The 21,413-nt window shown below is 44.7% G+C and overlaps 1 protein-coding gene across 2 annotated transcripts; it reads right to left on the reverse strand.

Moving 5' to 3' along the window:
- Positions 1-4,383: 4,383 nt before the first annotated feature.
- On the reverse strand, positions 4,384-20,356 carry map3k3 (mitogen-activated protein kinase kinase kinase 3). Of its 2 annotated transcripts, none has more exons than XM_029507567.1 (17): positions 19,091-20,356; positions 16,081-16,144; positions 15,525-15,646; positions 14,349-14,389; positions 13,890-13,989; positions 13,435-13,548; positions 13,143-13,227; positions 12,340-12,473; positions 11,960-12,033; positions 11,490-11,557; positions 11,214-11,309; positions 10,967-11,128; positions 10,457-10,605; positions 9,306-9,437; positions 8,182-8,311; positions 7,919-8,096; positions 4,384-7,084 (listed from the first exon to the last, which is right to left on the reverse strand). In XM_029507567.1, exons 2-17 carry the CDS (start codon positions 16,082-16,084, stop codon positions 6,856-6,858), a joined length of 1,818 nt encoding a protein of 605 aa, XP_029363427.1. In that variant the 5' UTR covers positions 16,085-16,144; positions 19,091-20,356; the 3' UTR covers positions 4,384-6,855. The 2 variants fall into 2 exon arrangements, with proteins under 2 accessions (XP_029363427.1, XP_029363426.1); XM_029507566.1 differs by having other exon boundaries at positions 13,143-13,263; positions 19,091-20,355.
- Between the last annotated feature and the right edge of the window lie 1,057 nt (positions 20,357-21,413).

The raw sequence follows: 21,413 nt of genomic DNA on the forward strand, positions 1-21,413 counted from the left end.
GATGGGGTGACTGAAACTCGCTCTGGGCACAAACAGAGCTTTTATAGAGCCAAGTGAAGCCCCCCACCCCTCCAGTCCAAAGCAGAGAGGCCACAGGGTGGGGCAGAGAGGAGGGAGGGTGGCAGACGATGAATGGGACAGAAAGGGAGAGCGAAGGGGAGGTCTACACCAGGGATTGTCTGTGCTCGTCCACTCAACTACAAATGTTTCTTGGCTTCCTCCCTCCCTCCCTCCTCCACTCCTCTCTCCTCCCGGGGCTCTGACTCACTCCCTGTCTCACTCTTACTTTCACCCCCTTTTTGTCTTCCTCTCTTTCTTTCTCTTCCAGCTGAATGAAAAGGAATTTGTGTGACAGGGTCTGGCCACCAATTCAACCTGACCACACATGCACTCACAAAAACCACAATCGGAGCTGGATGGAACAAAAATCTTCACTCTCTAATCGGACAAAGTATCAGAAGATTGAGAGAGATAAATCGGACTTTGTGTCTATGTGGCACATTAACAAATAAACTGCTGTTGCTCCTCTTGTTTGGCAAAGCTTAGTTATTAAAACAGACAAAGTCACACTCACAGCTGAAAAGATTCATCTATTTTCATTTTTCTGCCTTAATTCATGCTTCTATATTAAATGGTGATTTGAACTTTTTAGTTCAATCTCATTGGCTCCAAAGCCGGGTGGGGGATGGGGGGGGCGGGGGGGGTTAGGGACCAACAGAGGCTGCATTACAAAACCATTTTCATCCATTACCTTGACAACTGCGGGGCCGGCGACGTCACTTCAGCTGGCCTTTTTGAAGAGGAGCTGATTTTATGGAGATCAGATTGTGACTGATCGTCAGTTCAGCTTCTCCAAGAACCGTGGCAACAGCAATTTAGAAATAAGACATGTTCACAACACTAAAAAAAACAAAAACAAAACAGAGAAACTTTAATGTTGTCTGTTAAATACACCTTCATATGGGATATGATACTGACACCTTAAAACAGCTAAAAGGCCCCAGTTCATTTTATTTTCACATTAATCTATGGAATATAATTTCTGTGCTCAATAAACGTAAAGTTACAACTTATAATTTCATAAAAGACACTTTGTTTTCTTTTTTCCTAATTATTTAACGAGAAAAGACAAAAAAAAACCTGATTGCATTATTCACAAGTTTTCTCTGCAGCTGTAGAGATGTTTGAAACATTTCCAGCAAAAATGTACGTTTAGTTTCTGCATAGGAGTTAAGATTTAAAAAAAAAAAACCCAAAACAAAACAAAACCAACTAACTTTTGGGAACACAGCTGTGTTTCTGCAGGTAGTGAAGCCACAACAGCAGCGGATGGAAACAAGGGTTCCCTTTGTTATTTGGTCATCAGCTCACGGGGGGGGGGGGGGGGACCAGCAGCACCAGGAGACGGTGGACCAGGCCCAGTTTGACTCCACTATCTGGCTTCTAAAGAAGAGCTACAACAACAACAACAGTGTCTTGAATTCCAATTGGTGTCCGTTAATAGAGGTTTAACAACACGGCTCACTGTAAGTCTGGCACAGATCTGTTGATTTAAAACGGTTCCATCTCTAAGGATGGATGGCACCGCTGCATCATTAAAGCCACACTGGTTGTTTCGGCCTTCGGGATTTTTCAGACAATCACGGCCGTTGCCTCAGATCTGGTCTCTGAGGTAATATGTCCCGAAGATTAAACATCCACTCGGAGGGAGAGGGAGGAGAGGGGCGGCGCTCTTCATCCTTCCCGGCTGCTGGACTCAGAGCAGAGCCAAGTCAAACAGCTGATTCATGTGTCCGACATGAGGAGAGCCCCTATTTCGCGGGACCTCCAACGGGAAGAGGTGCAGGAGCAGAATCTTAATGCTGTTGGGCCCAGACTGATCTCAGGCCAAGGCAACATGGCTGCCTGAGTAATACACAACTTCTCGCTTTGTGCTCTGGCATTTCACACCCAGAATCCCCGGGGTGAACCTCCCAGCCCCCCCATCACTCACCCCAGCTGATGGCTCAATGTACACGGGCACATACCAAAGTGAATCCTGACCGACGAGCTGGAGACGCAGCATCGGTCCCGCCTCCATCATTACATCAAGGACGTCTTTCCTGGACAGGGTGTAAATTAAGGTGGGGGTGGCTTTAATCAAGAACAGTAACTCTTGTTTTCAATATTGGCTCACTGAAGACCGTCCTGCAATAAATTAAAAACAGGATTAATTTAAAAACCACAAGAATCCTCCTGTCAAAAACAGACATGCCAAAAAAAACGCTTGAACTTTCTCAACATTTGGAGAGAAAACGTTGCAGGTTTTTGTCTTGAAGACTCGAATGACATCTGGTATCCAGCATCCCAACTTTTTTGACTGCGTGATTTCACAACAAACAGTGAAGTTTTGGAAGTCATTTCTACTTTGACTGATGGTGCTCTTTAGTCATCACCAAAGCAATAATCCAAATCCAAATAACCCACATGACTGTAAAACAAAACAAAAAAAAAAACAAAAAACAAAGCAAAACATTTGTCAAAAGTCCTCCTCAAAGATTTCATCCAAAAGTCCGACGCAGTCGTTTGGATGTAACGCAAAGAAACTGTTTCTTTTGTCAAAATCTGAAGAATTAAAGAGCAGAAATCTGTAAACATAATGTAATATAATATAAAAGAGCACAATGCTAAAAGCATCTGGAGCGGCCAAGAGACCAAAACCGTAAATATTAAAGGCCATCACTGGTTTGTGTCGGTACTTAATTAAAATGATCCTGCAGTGAATGGAAATTGATTTTTTGGATTAAACTGGTTGTGACTTCGTGGAAATAATCAGAAACGGAGAATCAGTCAATCTTTTTATTTCAGATATGACTGAATGTATTTTTTCATTCCAGTGAATGAAGGAAAGCTTTTTCTTTCTGTTCCTTTTGAGGAGGACGTTTGGCGACCTGACGTGCTTCGAGTTAAAACCAAATATACTTCTATTCAAACCGCCCAGATAATATTTACACATTCTTTACAATCATCAGTAAATCCTGTTTCGTTTTGTGTTGGGTTTTTTTTTTTACAGTGCTAAATAAATCTGGTTTTACTGACCAAAGGATCTGAATGCTGCAGATCCTGGTGCCGAAGCAGCCAGGCCTCATGGGAATGGGGCTGCGCTGGAAATCAGGGGCTTAACTGGAACAGACGGGCCGGTGATATGACTCAGCACCAGCAGGTCCAAACAGAGCGCAGCCGGTTCAGGCCTGAAGAGTCTGCCTGTCAGCAGGAATGCTGTGGACACAAACGGATCTGCATACCACACAAATACACCCCATAATGAGCCCGGCACCGACAAACCCAGGGAGGAAACCACGTTCAAACCATGCAGCTGTTTGAACAACGATATTCCTCCTGTTTCAAAATGCAGCCAAAGTCTCCATCGGCCAATCAAGATGGAGGACACGTGGCCCTCTGCTCCCGACTTACAGCGCAGAGTCACGACCAGACGAAGGCGATGTTTCACCTTTTGACCTTCGACCTTTGGATGTTAAGTGTCACCACTTCATCTTTCGATCTAATCAGACGCTGCAAAATTAGCCGCGTCCTTCAGAGGACGCCAGCTGTTACCGCCGCGTAGCAAAGTGCCGCTCTGGTTGCCGAGCAACTGTGACCAAAAAGCTGCAGTTTTAAATACCGTCAATGAGACCCGACACAAAAAGTGCCATGAATTGGTGAGCAGAGCTTGACCTTTGACCTTTAACCACTCACATTCATTAGTCTTCACGTCCAAATAAAGTGGTGAGAAATTCCCCCGAGGCGGTTTCAAGAGGCAGAAAACATGTTTTGTGAGGTCAACGTCTCGTTGACCTTTGACCTATGGACAACAAAGTCTTATCAGTGTATTCTCAAATCCAAGTTGTACTAAATTTCCCTGAAGGCCTCGCAGATGCTCTCTGGCATGGACACACCAGGAAACGTGATGCCTCCGGCGTGTAGTCGTAAAGAGACGGCCAGCTAAAGTGAGTTAGTTCATTTAGGCAACAAAAACAAAACACAAAGGCAGTTTATCTGTGTCGAGAAAAAAAAAAAGGCCTTTGTTCCACACTAACTGCTCTCGCCCCTCACGGCCAGACACGGCAGCAGAAATCTCCTCTTTCCTGCGTCTGCCTCCTGTTTTTCATCACGAGAGGAACGAAACAAGAGGAAGAAACAAAACGAGAGCGAGAGAGGGGGAGGAAAAAAAAAAACAAACAAAAAAAAAAAAAACGTTAATCAAGTAGCTTCCTCCTGCCAACAATGAGTTCAGTCTCCTTTGGGCTTTCATCGTTTACTGGACTCACTGAGTCAGAACTGTCGTCCTACACATGTAAACAAATTAACAAGAAAACAACCTGAAGTTATTCTTAAAAACAATTTATTTGTTCTGAGGAGAGGCCATGCCATGTGCATAGATATAGTTATATATATGTGTGTGTGTGTGTGTGTATATGTATATATACACACACACACACACACACACACACACACACACACACACACACAGTCAATTAACATACTTTTCTTTTCTTGCTGTAAAATAAATCTGTTACATGAGACTTTGCACTGCAAGTCCTGTCACGATACATAATTATACATTTACATATAGAGATTTCTACCAACTAAAATGTGATTGTTTGCTCGTCCCAGGGTCCTTTTCCAACACTGGACATCATATATGAAATATATCAGATGTCCTTCAGTGCTGGACTCGTTGGCTGAACCCTGGGATGAACAAAGTCGTCATGTGGGTTGAAGAGCGAACTCTGACTCCCAGCACCGCCTCCAACATCCTGATCTCTCGAAATGCTGATTTAATATCGCTGAGATCGGGCGTAGAGAGATTCTTCCAGCAGTTTCTTGTGTAAATGAATGAATGAATCGTTCGTTTCCACGGCCTGTCAGGTTAACACTGTCATCTGAAGGCACAGGTTTTTCTCTTTTTCTCTGAGCTGGAACGAGAACGAGGTCGCCAGAGTTCGTTTTCCACCCATTTCTCTTTTACATAAACCCCAATTCTGTAATGTCTGCAAAACCAGCTGCTTTCAACATTTCACTTTTAACGACACATTGTCCTGAAAGTATCATTCGATTTGACACTGTCTAGATATAAAAAATATATTTTTACATATATATTTGCTTATAAAATCTAATTGGAATGGACGAGGGGACATAAATAAAAGCGAAACAATTTCTTTTTTCACATTTGAAGTAAAAAAAAAAAAAAAAAAAAATCTAATTTGGGAAAAAGAACAAACCCCCCCAATAACATTCATTTATATAAAAGTGCATCTGATTTCAAATTGATCTGTAAGCTAAGGCTTCTCCATCAGGGACGTTTGGGCGAGACACATGTGGACAGAATGATTTAAGGCGTTGAGGTTTGTATTTTTTCTAACTGACACCATAATCCATGTCCATCCTTTATGGCACTTAATAAACACCTGTGGCACAGAAAAGTCAGCTCCTGATTCTCTTAAAGTCCATGAATGCATTAATGCAGCTGCAGACTGCACTGACGACAGGTATCGTAGCTGCACGGCCCCGACATTCAAGTCACAGAGCAAAGCATCAGTTTCACCGAAAAAGAAACGAAAGAGAAACTCGAAGGTCAACGGCTCTGAAGGTATTTCCACAAACCTCAAAAACTCTCTCACCAGCTCAGCTCATATTCTACAAGTTACGACTGTTTGTTCGTCAAACTTAAATTTGTATTTTTCCTTTTTATATGCCTCCCGTATAAGCTGCATCTGATGTACATCAGTATTTTTTGAGTGTATATATTATTTCTATTTAAATCTTATTCAGTTCCTCGACTCGTTTTATTTCTTGTTAGAGCTTTCCTGTGCTGCTGCGTCAGTTCACATTTCCTCTCATTATTTTATCTTATCATACATTATATTTACCTTAATTAAGTTAGTTTATATTATTGAGTATTATGCTTGAAAATATGTGGAATATATGGAGGATGTGTCACTTCTGACCACTTAATGAGGAAATACAGTCGTAACTTGTGAAACTTGAGAAATTGAGTATTTTTTATGTTTAGAGATTCTTGAAAAACCTTCAGAGCAGTGCTCAGTGTTGAATTATTCTTCAGACTGGAGCTCGGAGCTGCAGTGCATCATGGTCTATTGGGTCCTCTGACAGCGCAGAGGTTTGTGTGTCTGCTGTGAATGTCTGAATGTTAAAATGTGTCCTCCAGTGCAGCTACACACTTTATCAAATGAGCCAGAAATGCAAAGTGCATCACAAACAGCTTTTACCGACTCACAACAACTGAGGGTGGAGTTTTCTTTTGTTCTAGAGCGGGAAGAGAAAAAGGAAGTGGTTGGAAAAAAAAGAAGAAGAAGAAGAAGGGAACAAATTGTCTAATTAACACTGTAGTGCACCAGCGGAGATCAACGTCCACTGAGTGAACTTGAGCTTGAGGACTGCTGCAGCTTTAAAAAGCTCAGCTAAATATTTCAAAGTCAAACACATGGAGCTTCTTGGAATTTCTTGTAACTGCCCACCAAGTGAATGTAAACACAGGAGAGGAGCTTTTCTAACTGAGCTCTGACTCAGTGGTGTTGCATTTGCGGAGAAACACTTCTGTGGATTCGTGTCTGAAGATCAACACCCCCCTGCCAGACGCTTCATCTGTGTTTTGTTTCCCTCTGGTGGCGACTGTTGGCTTTCAAAGCGTTGCATTGACTGCAGTTGTCAGACTGAGGCTTCTTTGGATTTGTCTGAGTGGAGTCCGACTCCGTTGACATCCAGGCCAGTGTGGCGTGCGGCCTCCTGTCGTGGACGTGTTTCAGGCAAGCTACGGCGCCGCTCTGCGGTTCGAGTTCAGATACCGGGCTGCTTTCAGCACAGAATCTGGGAGAAGGGGTTCCTGAGCAGCTCCTCGGCACTCGGCCTGTGCTTGGCCTCCACGAAGATGCAGCGGATAAAGTCCCGCGCCTGGTCAGAAATGTGCGAGGGGAGCAGTGGGTTTGTGGGCTGGGTGGCGATCTTGAAAATGGCCGCCATGGCCTCATATTCGGCCCACGGAGGCTTTTCTGTCAGCATCTCAACCACCGTGCATCCCAGGCTCCTGTGAAATTCACGCACGATTAGTCTGGTTTCACTTTAATCCAACAAGCTGAAACAAAAGCCACATATTTGTCTCGTCTGCTCGACACTAAAGCTCTGAAGGAATGTTTTCAGTGGAAACTTTCATTCTTATTGTCTGCAGAGGGCCTCGTCCACCTGTTTGGAAGGTACCAGCCGGGAGCGTTACTCCCCCTGGAACATACCAGCCTCTGTTACGACCTGTCTGACTGGCCTTCACCCAATCAGAGGGAATGCAGTCTGCTCTGTGTGGGAGCTGAGATACAGCAGACAAACTTATTTCCTTTTCAAGAACCCCGAGCTTCTGTCTGAACTGATTAGTTGGCATTTTTCATGTGTTTCACAGAGATTATTCACAAGACTCAATTCATAAACCTAAACTGAGCCACACTTCCCACCAATGTGTTGATTGCTTCGGGTGTAAAAAGCCATCAAATCAGATAAAAACTTCGTCTCCACTCCCTTCTGTTTTCCATTTTGCTGAATAAATATTGCTTTAGTTTATTTACATATTTACTTATTTTGCATGTGGACCAACAGGAGAATTTGTTTGTGTAGTTATCACTAAAACGATGCAATAACCAGAGATTTAAAAATAACAAACTTATGTTCTTGTAGTTGATAATTTTGTGAAAACATGCTCTGCAGCTTTCCCCAAAATCTTTTCCAGTCACTACAACTTATTATTGTCAGTAAACTGCTCGAAAAGCTGATAAACATGATATTCCGTTCAGACGTAATTAAAAAAAACCAAGCGACTACAAATGAAGAAGCCACTGACACGGTTGAACCGGCATCGAGCTGGTTCTGGTCTTACCAGACGTCGGCCTTCCTGCCGTAGCCTTCGCCGCTGATCACCTCGGGGCTCATCCAGTAGGGGGTGCCGGTCACGGAGCGGATGCCGGTGCCGGACATGCAGATGGTCTGGAGCCTCTTGCTGGCGCCAAAATCTCCCAGCTTCACGTTTCCCGCCGAATCCCGCAGGATGTTGGCACCTGAGAGCGGGAGTGGAGGAGTGGGACGTGTAAATATTCTCGTCAGACTGAACAGAGGTTTATCTTCGGTTTAGCTTCGGACTACCTTTGATGTCTCTGTGGACGATCATGTTGCTGTGCAGGTAGGACATCCCCTCCAGGATCTGTCTCGTGTACTTCCGCGTCACGTTTTCCGTCAGGGCACCGTAGGCCTTCAGCTGGTCTTTGACGGATCCCTGATATAAAAAGGAGGACGTGTGTTACATTCTGCGAACTGCAGACGCATGCAGGTGTAAAAACCACCAACTGCAGGCAGGAAGTAACAGACCCGACATGAAATCTGGCACCAAGATAGAAGACTGAGAACTCAAAGGCTAAATCAGCAAGTACAGCTTTACTTAACACATCTGTGTTTGTGTTTCCACAACATCTGGAGAGCTGCAATCACTTCTCAGCACATTTGCTTGTGACCAAATGTTGAAGATCTGCTTTGTGATTTGTTCTGCATGGAAGTCCAGAAAAAGGAGCTTACTACAGCTATGACAAAATGCTCAGCCTTTTTTTTTCCTGGCTCTTTTTCTCTTAATGGTTTCTTTAAACAGCCATTTATGGGCAGCTCCAGAAGTTTAATGCACGCTGTAACAAGCAAAACGGAATTAAAAATGGAGCTCGTGTGAAATTTGTCCTTTTTGAAACAGAAAAATTATTTCAATTATTCCATCAAAATCTTGGTTTTATTTCTTGCTTTTGACTGTAAGACTTTATTGATACATGTGTATATAATTATGTTTTATACTTTTGTATAACTTTTTTTAAAGACGTATAGATCTTTAAAGATCTTGTTTTTTAAACATGCTGTATATAAATTAAGTTTTTTATTTGAGTTTACAAAACCTTAAATCACGGCAGCTGATTGTTTATTTCTTTAAGCTTTTTGTGACATACAGCAAAGTAAAATTTCTGGAATGACTTTATCAACTTCCAATTCAGCAGAAGGAAGAGAAAATTTCCCACTGAGGTGTGTTGGCTTGTTGCCCAGGTCATGGTCATCACAAAACACATCCAGAGGAAGTTTTATCACATTTGTGTGAGAAAGAGGAGGAAAGTCAGACAGAGACACGGGGGGTGAAATCAGACGATACACAACCAGAAAAAATAACACAAAACAGCCATTTGATCACAAACTTCTAATATCGCGGTGCGCGACCTCTGACAGCTGCTGGGACTCACCCCCGGCATGTACTCCATGAAGATAGTCAGGGTCCTCTCGTTGTGATCCCTCAGACAGCCGTAGTACTGAACGATGCGTTCGTGATGCAGATTTTTCAGCAACTGGATTTCGCACTCTAGAGCGCTGACCTCCTGCACAGACAGACGAGATGCAGGTTGGGGAAGGGGGGGGCCAGACACTGAGGACTTAAATATGAAAGCATCATGTCTGCACGGTGCATCTGTTTTCACTCGCAAACAAAATACATTTTCTTGGGATGCGTCCCCTCCCTGCAGACTCTCATTTGGGTTACCACGTAAACAACATCAGTTTATGACTCTCTGTGCGGATTCTGCCAAAAGTGAAACTTAAAGCTGAGTAAATAAAAGCCAAACACTCAGTTCCTCAAAAGAAGTTCCTGTGTTTACATCAGAGCGCGAGGCCACAACAGAGAGAGAGAGAGAGGAGGGGGAGAGGAGGGGGAGAGGAGGGGAAGGCAAAACACAAAGTAATCCCAAAGTCCCAAAACAGAAGCTAGTTTAAAAGGAGCAACTGATTCACATGTTGTTGGGGAGAAGGGTGAGGAGGCGACACATGACCCGTCACCCTCCACTGCGACGGCCACACTTGGCTCAGATACAGATACAGGAAGTGGCAGTGCATGTTTTCTCTGAGGCAGACAGGAAGAGTGAATTTTTTTTTTTAAATCATGACTCTGTCAGTCATGATAACTAACTGCATTCCAGCTTACCAGAACTTATTGTCCAGTATAGTACATGACTCAGTGTTTGGAGACAAATTCAATCCTTTTACTGCCTAAATCAGCAGAAATACCAGGTGAAGCCTGACAGTGAAATGGGACACATCTGTGTTTCTGATGTGTCATCTTAGCAACATGGAGGCCGGCGAAGCTCCCTCACTTATTTGGCTTCAACAAAAAAGGGAAGATGGAACAAAATAACAGCTCGTTTCTTCCCCACAATCTTAGAGACAGTAACTCATTCTTGCCTCATTCTCTTCAACTGGAGCTGAAGCCGACAGATAACTGAGTCTCCTGCTGAGTCACTGACCTGCGTCTGAACTGATTCTTTTTTAATTAGCAAACGAAAAGGGGACATCAGGACCTACACACGCTGAACTGAACCATCGGTGTAACCGGGGCGGCTCTGACCTTGCTGGTCTCGGGACTGTCGGGATCAAACTGGACTTGCTTAGCAGCCAGCTCTCTGCCTGTATCCACATCGTAGCAAAGGTAGACCCGTCCAAACGCACCCTGGCCCAGAAGCTTCCCCTGCCGCCACGTCACCGGAGCGCTGGGAGCTGAGAAAAACAGACGTATCAACTATTCAGCATGTTTTATAAGTCAGAGAGGTGGACACGAAACAGCCAAGCATGCAGCATTCTCACTTTTAAATAAGCAGTTTCCAACATGTGTGGTAAGCTAAATGTTAAACACGTGCCAGGATGCATCAGGACGAAATAGATGTTTGGCCTTTCATCAAACATTTAACTTTAACTAATCAAACGTTTTGATGAGACATGGCGGCTCTTGGAATGGAACATTTTAGATTCTCAAAAAGGTTAAAGTGAATTGCTACTGCTCTGGGATTGAGAAAATCAAACTTTAAATCATTTAAACAGTCATTTCAACCGTGCTGGGTGAGGGTTAGGATTAACTAACACTTGTGGGGCACAGATCGATCTTGGGGGCGGAGCCTGCCCTGGGCGTCGACCAGCTGCCAGCTGCCCAGACTCTCCTCGCTGCCGTTGAGCGACCGGCGTGAAGGTACGAGGGTGAACAGGTTCCCCTGAGGGCGACGGATCCGTGGAAATGTCCGACGACCTTGGGGAGATGGAAGGGGGAGGAGTGCGGCGGTTAATGTCACATTACGGGGGAGAGGGGGAGAAGATACCTGGAGACGTCTTACCCTCGCTGTGGTCCTTATGATGCAGCGAGACGTGGTACCGACGTGGATAGGTGCCTCCCTTTCCCACCACCCGGTCATACACATGATTCTCCCTGTCTGGAAGCACCAGAACGCCCAGAGGTCAAAGGTCACCACAGTTTAGCTCAGGTATACACCAAGTCACACAGCGTTCACGTGAGAGATTTATCGAGCTCATACTTGGGCTTGACTTACGAATACATAAGCTCCCAGGTCAACACGGGTCAAATAAATCTCTATGGCTGTCACTGCTCTCACCTGAGCACTCCTGACGGTTGTCGGGATAACTTTTGGCTCTGTGCATTCGCGACTTCCTCAGTGAGGGGCTGAGAGAGAAGACCAGAAAAGGAAGAACAGTGAGAGATATCTTCCAAAATATCACTGAGGTATTTTAAAGAGTTTTCCAGGTTCTGATTCGACTTGGTTTGTTTTTCTGCTCTTGTAAAATGTTAGAAAGAGTCTGCAGGTGAGGTAAGAAAACCATCAAGGCTTTTGTTGAATATCATCTCAACGTAAAAGAAGGAACATACCAATGAGGAAAAAAGAAAATATGAACAGAAAGAAATAAAAAAGTTAAAGAAAACATTTTTTATATTTTCATAAACAAGAAAGAAACAGAGAGAGTAACCACAGGCTGTACAGATGTGATTGAAAACTAATAACGTGTAAAACTAATGAATTCCTGTGCAGAGGGTGTTAAAATATTAATGTCAGGGTTTGTTCTTCACCTGTCTGAGTTACTGTCCAAAGACTGACAACTTCCAGAGATCGAGTTCTCCGCGCTGCTCCAGGGATCCAGCACCTGCGGAGGGCAGCGGGGTGAAAATGAAGGCGGTGTGTGTGTGCACATGTGCTTTTTGTAACTTTAGGGAATGTGAAGCTGACGAGATGATTTATTTATTTAGCTTTTTAATCCAGCTTCGACTTCATAACTTTAAACATTTTTTAATCTAAAAATGTGTCCAAAATCCCCTGAAGAAACTATCTTTATTTAATGAGCTGCAAAAATAACAAAAGCTGTTGAGATCGAGTTGTTTATGTGAACAAATCTGAGATTGCAAAAACAGCACGAGAACTGGAGTCCCCCCCTCCTGAAGCTGTGACTCACACACTGATCGCTGGTCTCGGGGATGAACTCCCCCTCACTGTTTATGCTGGTGTACGAGCCTTGGCGGGCGATCCTCTGCTGGCGCTCGGGCACGTAGCCGGGAGGTGGTGAGCTACGCCCCGTGTTCTGAGAACCTGGGATTAGACAGAAGTTGTGAGTGTGAAGGAAAAGATTTGGTAATCGAAAAATCTGAATTTAGAACAATATTTAGACGTTAACGGCCGAGGACAAGGTCAGCAAAAACGCGCCGAGAGAGCATCAGCTGATTACATGTCAACGTGGGAAATCTGTTTCTCTGCATCCTTTTGGACACTAGTCGAGTGCGTTCAGACTTCAGGGAGCGTCGGTAGCAGAAGTTGAGACCACACTCGACAACTCAAATTAACTGTTGTGACACATCTGGTGTAACAGCTGAGAGCTGGTTTTAGTTCGATGGCCTGCTGCTGTTAAAGTCCAGATCCCAAACCGCCCCCCTCCACCCTCCTCCTCCCTGCAGCTGCTTTGACTCCCCCGCCCCAGAGAGTGCAACAGCAACAACAGAAAGGAAAAAGGATCCAGGCCAATGGTCCACCAAACTAATAGAGCTCCGTAATCTGATTGGCTGCTGTCCAGCAGGCATCGTCGAGTGATGGTGAACAGGAAAAGGAAGAGGACCCGTCGCTAGAAGGGGAAGCCAAAGAAAGAACAGCCAGAGAGAGCGAAAGCGACAGAAAGGAAAACTGAAGTAGTAAAAAGCCAAAAAGCTCCTGGAGGAACTTTCCCTCCTCTGACGGCCACGTAGCTGCAGATAAGATTGGACGTACCGGTCGACAGGTGACGCCCTCTGGGCTCGGCGGCCTGGAAGCCCGTGCTGACGTCTCCGATGGACTGGGATGGCTTGATCCTCACCTGCTTACAAGGTGCATGATGGGAGGGGGAGGAGGCCTGCAGTTTAGAGATGGGGGGGACATTTGTACGCAACATCAACATGTGTCGAAACTATGGCTGCGTGTCGGAAAGACAGTTGGTGTGATAGACCTGAATAAGGAACCTCGATTTTACACAATGTGGCTCCAGGATGAAGAAACTGTGTGTGTGTGTGTGTGTGTTTCTCACATTGCTGTGCTCCTGCGTGAGGAGCAGTATCCTGATGCTCTTCATGTTGGAGCTTCGGTCCAGAAGGTCGATGGCCTTGTCCACATCGTCCTGATCTCGCAGAGGGATTGACAACTGCCCGGGCACGAAAGACAAACACATTACTGCTCGCACAAAATCAACAACACACGCAGACAAACGCTGACCAACACTCACAAGCAGAGCACACAGCGGCTCCATTTCGACCAATAAGTTAAAAACACAAACATGTATGCTTCTCCGTGAGGCAGAAAAATCTGGCAACAGATAGATCCAACTTTTCGTCAGAAGTGGGCGGAGCCCTGATCCTGACCAGGTGAGCCGTCCATCAATGTGAAAGAAAACATCTTGCCTTTAGTTTAAAATCTATATTATCTCACACACAATATAAACACACACACACAGTTTCTAAGCCGCAGAAGGACACTTCACTTTACCTCGTTGTTCATATAATGCAGGTCCAACTGCTGCCCAAAGACGGCTTTCACTTTCTGCTGGATTTCCTCGAACTGAACAGGCCGTCCAAACATCAGGATCCTGCACATCAGAAAGAGAAATCACAAAAATACGCAGATTATCTGAGATTTGTACCGACTGCTTCCCAGTTACATGCACATGTGCAGTGAGAATACACATGAGCTGCTGTGTTTAGCGAGTGCAGATTCCTCTAAGTACACCTTGCATATTTGTGGTTTACACTGGCAGCCGCGAGCTAACCACAGTCCTTTCCTCCACATTATCCAGCTCACATACCAGTCTGATCTAAGTTCGACTCGGAGATGTTCTGTTTCTCATGAGCTCAAACATGTGACCAGAGCAGCTTGAGTGTTTATGTCTCACTCTCACTCGCATGTGGGTGTAAGCATGAATGTGAATAAACCAGAAGACAAAGTCACCTTCTCTCCCCGGAGAACTCAAACTTCATCCTGACGTTGTCCTGGTGGCAGAACAGGAACAGGAAGGTCAGCAGGTGGATAAAAGAGGTCACCAGAGGTCATGACATCAAAACAAACTGCGCTGGCATTTCAACTTTTGTTGCATAAACTGTGACGGATGCTCACCCGGAAATTCCACCGGCACATTTTGGCAAAAGAAAAGAGTTTGACCTGACATGTCTTCACCTGTGAGTCTTACACAAAGGTTGGTTGCTGGGAAGATGAGTCACTTTGTACTTTTTTCGTTGCCTCATCATTTATCAATCAACTTCTGCTAATAACAAGCACAAACTGAGTTCAGACTGGTTTTAACCTGATCCTGCACTGTTGTTCTCTGCTTTGATTAAAATCTGAGGGGGGCAACTGGCAACCAGCCACTTTTCCAAACATGCAGAATATATTTTTGGACCGCAGTCTTTCTGAAATTCATGATGCTAAATGAGCAAACGTGGGCTGCAGGAAATACTGTGGATACCTGAGCTGCTACCTATTTAAACTACAATACCAACTATATGACCAACACATCCGCAGTTGTGAAGATAAAGAAAGACAAGCCTGCTCCAAAAAGTCCTCCTGACGTCTGAGCCGTGCTTTTCTCTGCACACCGGCTCGATTTAGGGCTTTTATTTTGACAGTCCTTTATTGCCTCTATAAAACTGACGGCTCCAGGAGGCTCATCTGTGGGATTGATTCTGAGAGCTTCTGGGTTTCTGGAGCTTTGTCCCAAATTTAGGGATCCCATAGAAGGATCCTTTGCAGCCTAACGTATCCCAGGAATCACTGCAGATCTGTACTTGGAATAATTCGGAAGCAAAAAAAAAAACCCAGAAACCCACCAACAGAGAGCCAGAGGATTCCACTTTTAAATGCAAAGTATTGGTTTGAGCTAACAGTACGAGTATTGAAAACTGGAGTTATAAGGCCTCAGGAAAAAAAATAAAACCCCAACATATTTTCAGGGATGCCAGACAAACGGAGCCACGCTTTGTGGTACAAAAGAAAAGATGAAAGAAGCAGACTGTCTCATTCCAGCTCAGCCTTCAAGGTCCACACAGTCCACAGAGTTCATGTTCTCACTCCTCAGATCCACATCACTGCAAACACTTAACTCTCACAGCACCATCCCCGGTTCTGTACCTGTCTGTTGGTCTGAGCAGGCGTCTTGGGTTTTATGTTGTCGTAAGTCAACACAGGCTGGCGCCGCGTCATCTGGAGGGCAACCAGGTCCTTCATTATGGAGTGGAGAGCCTGTCTCTCATCTGGGGACGGTGGGAAAAAGAAAAACCCTTTAGCACTTAGCTCTGTACCAAAAAGCTGCGTGGAGACAATTAGGCCTCTTTAACTGCAGCCGAATGAAGACACGGTGTTAAGGTCAAGACAGGACGGCCATGTTTTTCATGTGCCTATTCCCACGTTTGATTTCGAGGCGGGCTCTGCCTCGGCTGGACTAAGTCACGGAGAGAAAATACTCTCCTTGTGTAGCTTGGACAGACATCACACGGCCCCAAGGCAGCGGAGAGAACCAGACCCCCATCTCCACAAGAATGAAAGCCAATCCTTCACCCGACAGCGTCTGGAGCAGCAGCAGCCGCTCACGCAGGCTTTTGGCCTCGGGGACAGTGTTTGGTGTGAGTTTGGGTGTCTGTCTTTATCTCCCTGCTGCAAGGAAACATCAGGACTGACAGGGACTCACTCATTGTGGGCGTTTGTGGCCTAGAACCCAATCTTCAGAAACCTTGTCTCTGCCGTGCTGCGGCCTGCGGTGACGAAAACAGAAACAGAAACCAGTTAGTGAAAAGCCCGTGATAGCTGGTTTTAATATTTACCTGATGGGTCAGAATGGAGATGACAGATGTGTTTTTCTGCCAACACTCAGACAGACCAGCAGTGACGTCACTCAAACTGCTGTTTTGAGGCCTCCACTTTGTAATTTTTTTAAATATTGTTTTTGGAAACCAGAAGAAATCGTGTTTGGAGTCTGCTCGACTCTGGTTGTTTCTGATAGAGTTCTATTTTGAAGAAGACTTGAAACTAGAGACCGAGACTTTAAACTCATTCGGAAAACATCTGTTTTCCCATAGACTTCAACAATTAAACAGGACGCAGGGTTGAAGTTCTGCAGCGACTTTGATGCAGTCAGTAGAAAGACGTGGCTGACATGACAAAAACGTTATTACGACGGTATTTCAGTGATTAAATTACACGACAGAATGTTTTAATGTGACTCATTCTCATTTGCAGCACGTTTGATTCCTCGCAGACACACAGAGCTTTCTGGCTGAAGGCCTGAGAGTGTGTGTGTGTGTGTGTGTGTGTGTTGTGTGCGTTTTTTTGCCCACGAGGAAAAATGACAATTGGAAACGGCTGAAAACTGCAGCTACGCTGGCAGAGCTCGGTCTGGCACCGTCCGTACGAGAAGAATGTTTCTCTCTTCTGCCATTTTAAATATCAACCAGCTTTAAACTTCTCCGATCGCACGAGCTGCAGAAACCCGACTCAGCCGTGTTGCAGCTTCATTGTTGACGTTAACCGGGGGCAACATTATCTGCCCCGTTTGAGGCGTCAACAGTGTTATAAACTGAGGCATTTCCTTCAATGCGCAGGGTATCCCTCAAATTTGTACCATAAAACCGAGGAATTCAAACTAACTCGACAAAGACGCACACGACGGGGCTCTGAGATCCTTAAACACTAAAATTAGTTTTCCCAAATACAGCAGTTGACCGACAAATAGTGCTTTTAGAGGAGACAAAACCAAAGACAATCAGCATATGAAGCTCTTTTATGCACAGCCAGTTTAAGACAGATTGCTGTGACGCCTGAATGAATGTACCTGAAATTGAAAAAAACAAACAAACACACAGTTAAAAAGTTGGATTTGTGATGTTTGTCAGATGCCTGCTGCTTCCTGAGATCAGTATCACTCTGCTTGAGTTTCTACATTTTCACTCTGGACATAAAAACTGGTAAATCTATACGTTTGTCTGTTTGAGGTGAATTGTGTTATTTTCAAAGCGGATGCCTTTTGAAGTCACTGCTCTGTTATTTCTGGTCCGAAAAGTTGCTCCGCTGTTGTTGTTGTTGTTGTTGTTGTCAGGGATTCAGCGATGAGTTTGTGAAAATAGTCAAAAGGAGGTTTAAAGAAGAGGCTGCATTTGTTGCCTGAGGTCTGAGGGTTTGACCGTTCACAGGGAGAAGAGCGAGGGAGCCGGAGGGGGAAACTACTTTGCGTGCACGAAGCGGGCACCTGAGGCGACTCACGGACCCAGTGGACTTCTGGGTAATAATGACCCACAGGAATGTCGGGCACGTCCGTCTGTGGTCGGCAGAGCGTTGCCACGTTGCTTTCAAGCTTCCGCCGCCAGCGGAGCGGGTGCCAAAGACTTCTGTCCTTCAACCCTGTGAACTCGGTGCTCGTGGCGTTTTCGGGGTTTATGAGGTGTGCCAGCGGCCTCCGTTGCAAACGGTCATCCTCCACATCTGCAGCGACTCCGGTGCTGCATCCAGCATCCTGTCAACTCAAGCTGTCTCTCTCAGGGCGTCCCTGTAGTAAACAACACACCACCCGCTCCCTCTCTCCTGATTTTAATTACCTCCCAAGTGGAATGTGGGGAATTCGATGGAGAGGAACTGAACTCTACCAGTCCAGTCAGCTGTGCCCGCTTTATTTTCCTTGTATCACATTTCCAGGACTAGCAGGATTTACATGGATTTTTCCCCCCCTCCCTCCCCGTCTCCGTCCCCCTCTCTCTCGTCTCTGTCTGCTTTGAGAGGTGTTTAGTCTGAGGCTGTTTTTCCCAGCCACAGTCCTCAGTCTGTCTCTGGCCAGTGATGCATCTGGCCTGAGGGCTTGACTGCGAAATCCCACCCCACCCCCGGCCCGGCCCGGCCCGGCCAGGCCCGGCCAGGCCCGAGCTCTCTCTCCTGTTTCAGGTGCACATGTGCTTTGGACTCAGGACAAAAACCACCACATTTGAATTTTCACGGCTATCAGGCCTCGGCTCGAGTTTCAGATGTTCTTTGTGGTGTTTAAAACACATACAGATTATACTTCCAAAGATAAGTTCGTCCACGATCCCAACGTCGACGCACAGCGGGGGTTTGAGAGACGTTCCCAGAATGTAAAAGGTCAAAGAAAAGTCAGCGCAGATGAAAGAGAACCAGGAACTAAAACCTCAGTCTGCTCCGTCCAAACCTGACCGGTTTGAGGTCAGCGATAAAAGATTTCTTCATATTTCAATTAAACACCCGTTGGCAGTGTTTTGTTTTTTTTTTTTAGACATAAAGCTGAAATGAAAGCGGTCAGATAGAAATAAATCCAACTGCCACGACGGTTATATTGTTTTCAAGCTGCTTTTCAAAAGGTGCTGATTCAACTTAGTGGAGATTTTGGAGCTTTTGAAGAGAGCATTGATCATGTCAGATGGAGGAATAACAGAAAACATTATAATATTATGGGATAGAGATCAACCACATCCAACATCATTATCACATCTCATGATGATAAATGAGTCACTGCAGGACGAAAACTGTTGCTTTGGCGGGAGAGTCAACACTTTAACAACTAAAAGTACTTAACAAATAAACAATAAATAAATAAGTCCTGACTCCAGCTCAAATTACAGGCATAAAGCTTGTTTTTCCCAAATGACGTGAATGCACCATAGGTTACACCTCAGTCACGTGTTCAGGTAACAACTCACCTGTGGTGTTGACCGGACCGGGCTTGTCCCTCAGAGGGGGGTCCGGTCACCGGGGAGTGTGTGTGTCTGCGGGCGTCATGGCGGGGCTGACCCCCCCAGGTCACCGGGGGCTCGTCTCCTTCAAAGTAAAAGTCGGAGCAAACACACAATCGGATAGTTCCAGGTTGGAAACAAAAAAATAACAAAAAAGAAGAAGGAAAAATAAACCAGCAGCGGAGTTTTCCAACACTGACAATGTTCCGATGGAAAAGCTACATCACACACGGACACACACACTCCTGCTCCTCTGAGGCCTCGGCTCTTTGGAAAACTCTGATTTCCAAAACATTGTCCCGAAGTCACACTAAACACCAGCGCTCCAAAATATGACACAAGTATTTAACAATGAACTACCGACTGAGGCGTAACAGCCCCCGTGTGTCCTGCACGGAGTCCATCTGAGGAAAAGTCCGGACGGTTTCCGGGATTTTTACGGCCTCGTTTCCTGCTAAATCTGCAGATTTTCCTCCTCTGTGTTGCCAGGTTTGAATCCCAAAACACTCAAGACTGGGAAGAGCCGTGCAGTCGGGAATGCACCGGGAATAAGAGCACGTCTCTGCAGCGGGAGTCCAAATTATGGAGGAAAACATGAAGGCCTGTGTGTCCGAGCTGGAGGTAAAGAAGTGAGGAGGAATTTAATTCACACCGCCACATAATGTGAGTTTAGACTGTTCAAAAAAAAAAGAAAAAAAAGCCCAAACGAACAAACAAAAAAAGACATTTGCAGAAAAAGATAATTACTTCCTGTGTGTATTTAACACACAAATAAAGTGTATTCGTGAGCGGAGTTGTGTAAAGTCCTAAAAAAAAAAAAAAAAAAGTGGCGTTCAAGTGAAAAGTGACTGTGATGTGAAAAAACTGATTTTTTTATATTGTCTGCAGCTAAACACGGTCACTTCTCACTCCTTAAAAAAAAACACAACAACAACAACAACAACAACAACAAAAAGACACAATAATCTGCAGCCGAATACGTCAAACTTCCTGACAGAAAAATATCGCCACCGGAACCCGTTTTTAATCCTCCGGCGGGTCGTGAAGCCTGCAGCCCGACGCTGCCTCCGTGCTTCCCGGACGCTGGACGGTCCGGCGGCCGGACGGACGGACGGAGGATCCGGATTTTATCCCGGCGGGACTCCGGTTCTCCCGAACTGTCCGGATCAGCGCCGCGCAGCCGCGGGGACGCGCTGTTACTCGGTCGAAGTCTTTTCCGCGAGAGCGCGCCCGATGTTGTCAAAGGGGGCGGGCCCGCTGTGACGTCTGCAGGCTGTGAGATGCCTTCGCTTGCCGCCGTAGAATTGGAATTTCAAAACTTCGTCGGCCTTTTCGTTTTTTGTTTGCATTTTCAGGCTGCGCCAACTTTTATGAGAAGACGCACTTATAGTCTTGCAGCTAAATGTTTCATTGTTTCAGTGCATGTGATGTGAATGAAGTGGCATTTGACATTCGTCGGACTTTTCTACTGCTTCATTTAGAGAGATAAAATAAATAGTGCAAAATGCAAAATGTTATAAAGGAAAGGAACAACAGAAAATAATTAGCTTAAGTAATTAATTATACTATATATAAGTACTTTAATTATAGCTATTAATAACCCATTATTATTGTAACTACTCAAAGTAATGTGTACATAGAATTTTTAATTGGTGTCTTTAAGTTATTACACCTCTCAAATACATAAAGTAATTCCTTCTTGGTGAATAAAAGTATAAAGTAACTGATTTTGTGACATTTTTACTCTCAATTGCATTAATTTTACAGCCACGAGTTCATTCACAGATGAAGATTCTGCACACGATCAGTTTGTAAGAAGGAAGGCTTTGGTATAAATTACACTACAAAATTTTGAAGATCAAAACGCCACTGTCATGTTTACTGGTTCAGAGATATATAACGTGACGTTTTGAATCTGTAAAGGGAGCTTTTAGGAACAGTGTTCATACTGATAATTGCTAAATTCAAACCATTTTTTGTTTATATCTGAATTCATTTGGGAGCCATTAAAATGATAATTTATGTTATGTTGCCTTCCCTTTTTAAATGTACCTTCTTTTGTTTCACTGTGATGTTTGAGACAGAATTTTGTAAAGTTGGCTCTAAAGGCAGTATGTAGATATGCTTATTATTATTATTATTATTATTATTCAAATGTGCTTCGTTGGTTCATACTGGTGCTTAGATTTTAATCTGAATAATACTTGTACATGAACAATATTCGGTCATTAACCTCCTGGGGATTTAAGGATTTTCTTTTCTTTCCTTAACATAAATAAACACACTGAAG

The sequence above is a fragment of the Echeneis naucrates genome, chromosome 8, assembly GCF_900963305.1.
Source record: "Echeneis naucrates chromosome 8, fEcheNa1.1, whole genome shotgun sequence".
NCBI lineage: Eukaryota > Metazoa > Chordata > Actinopteri > Carangiformes > Echeneidae > Echeneis > Echeneis naucrates.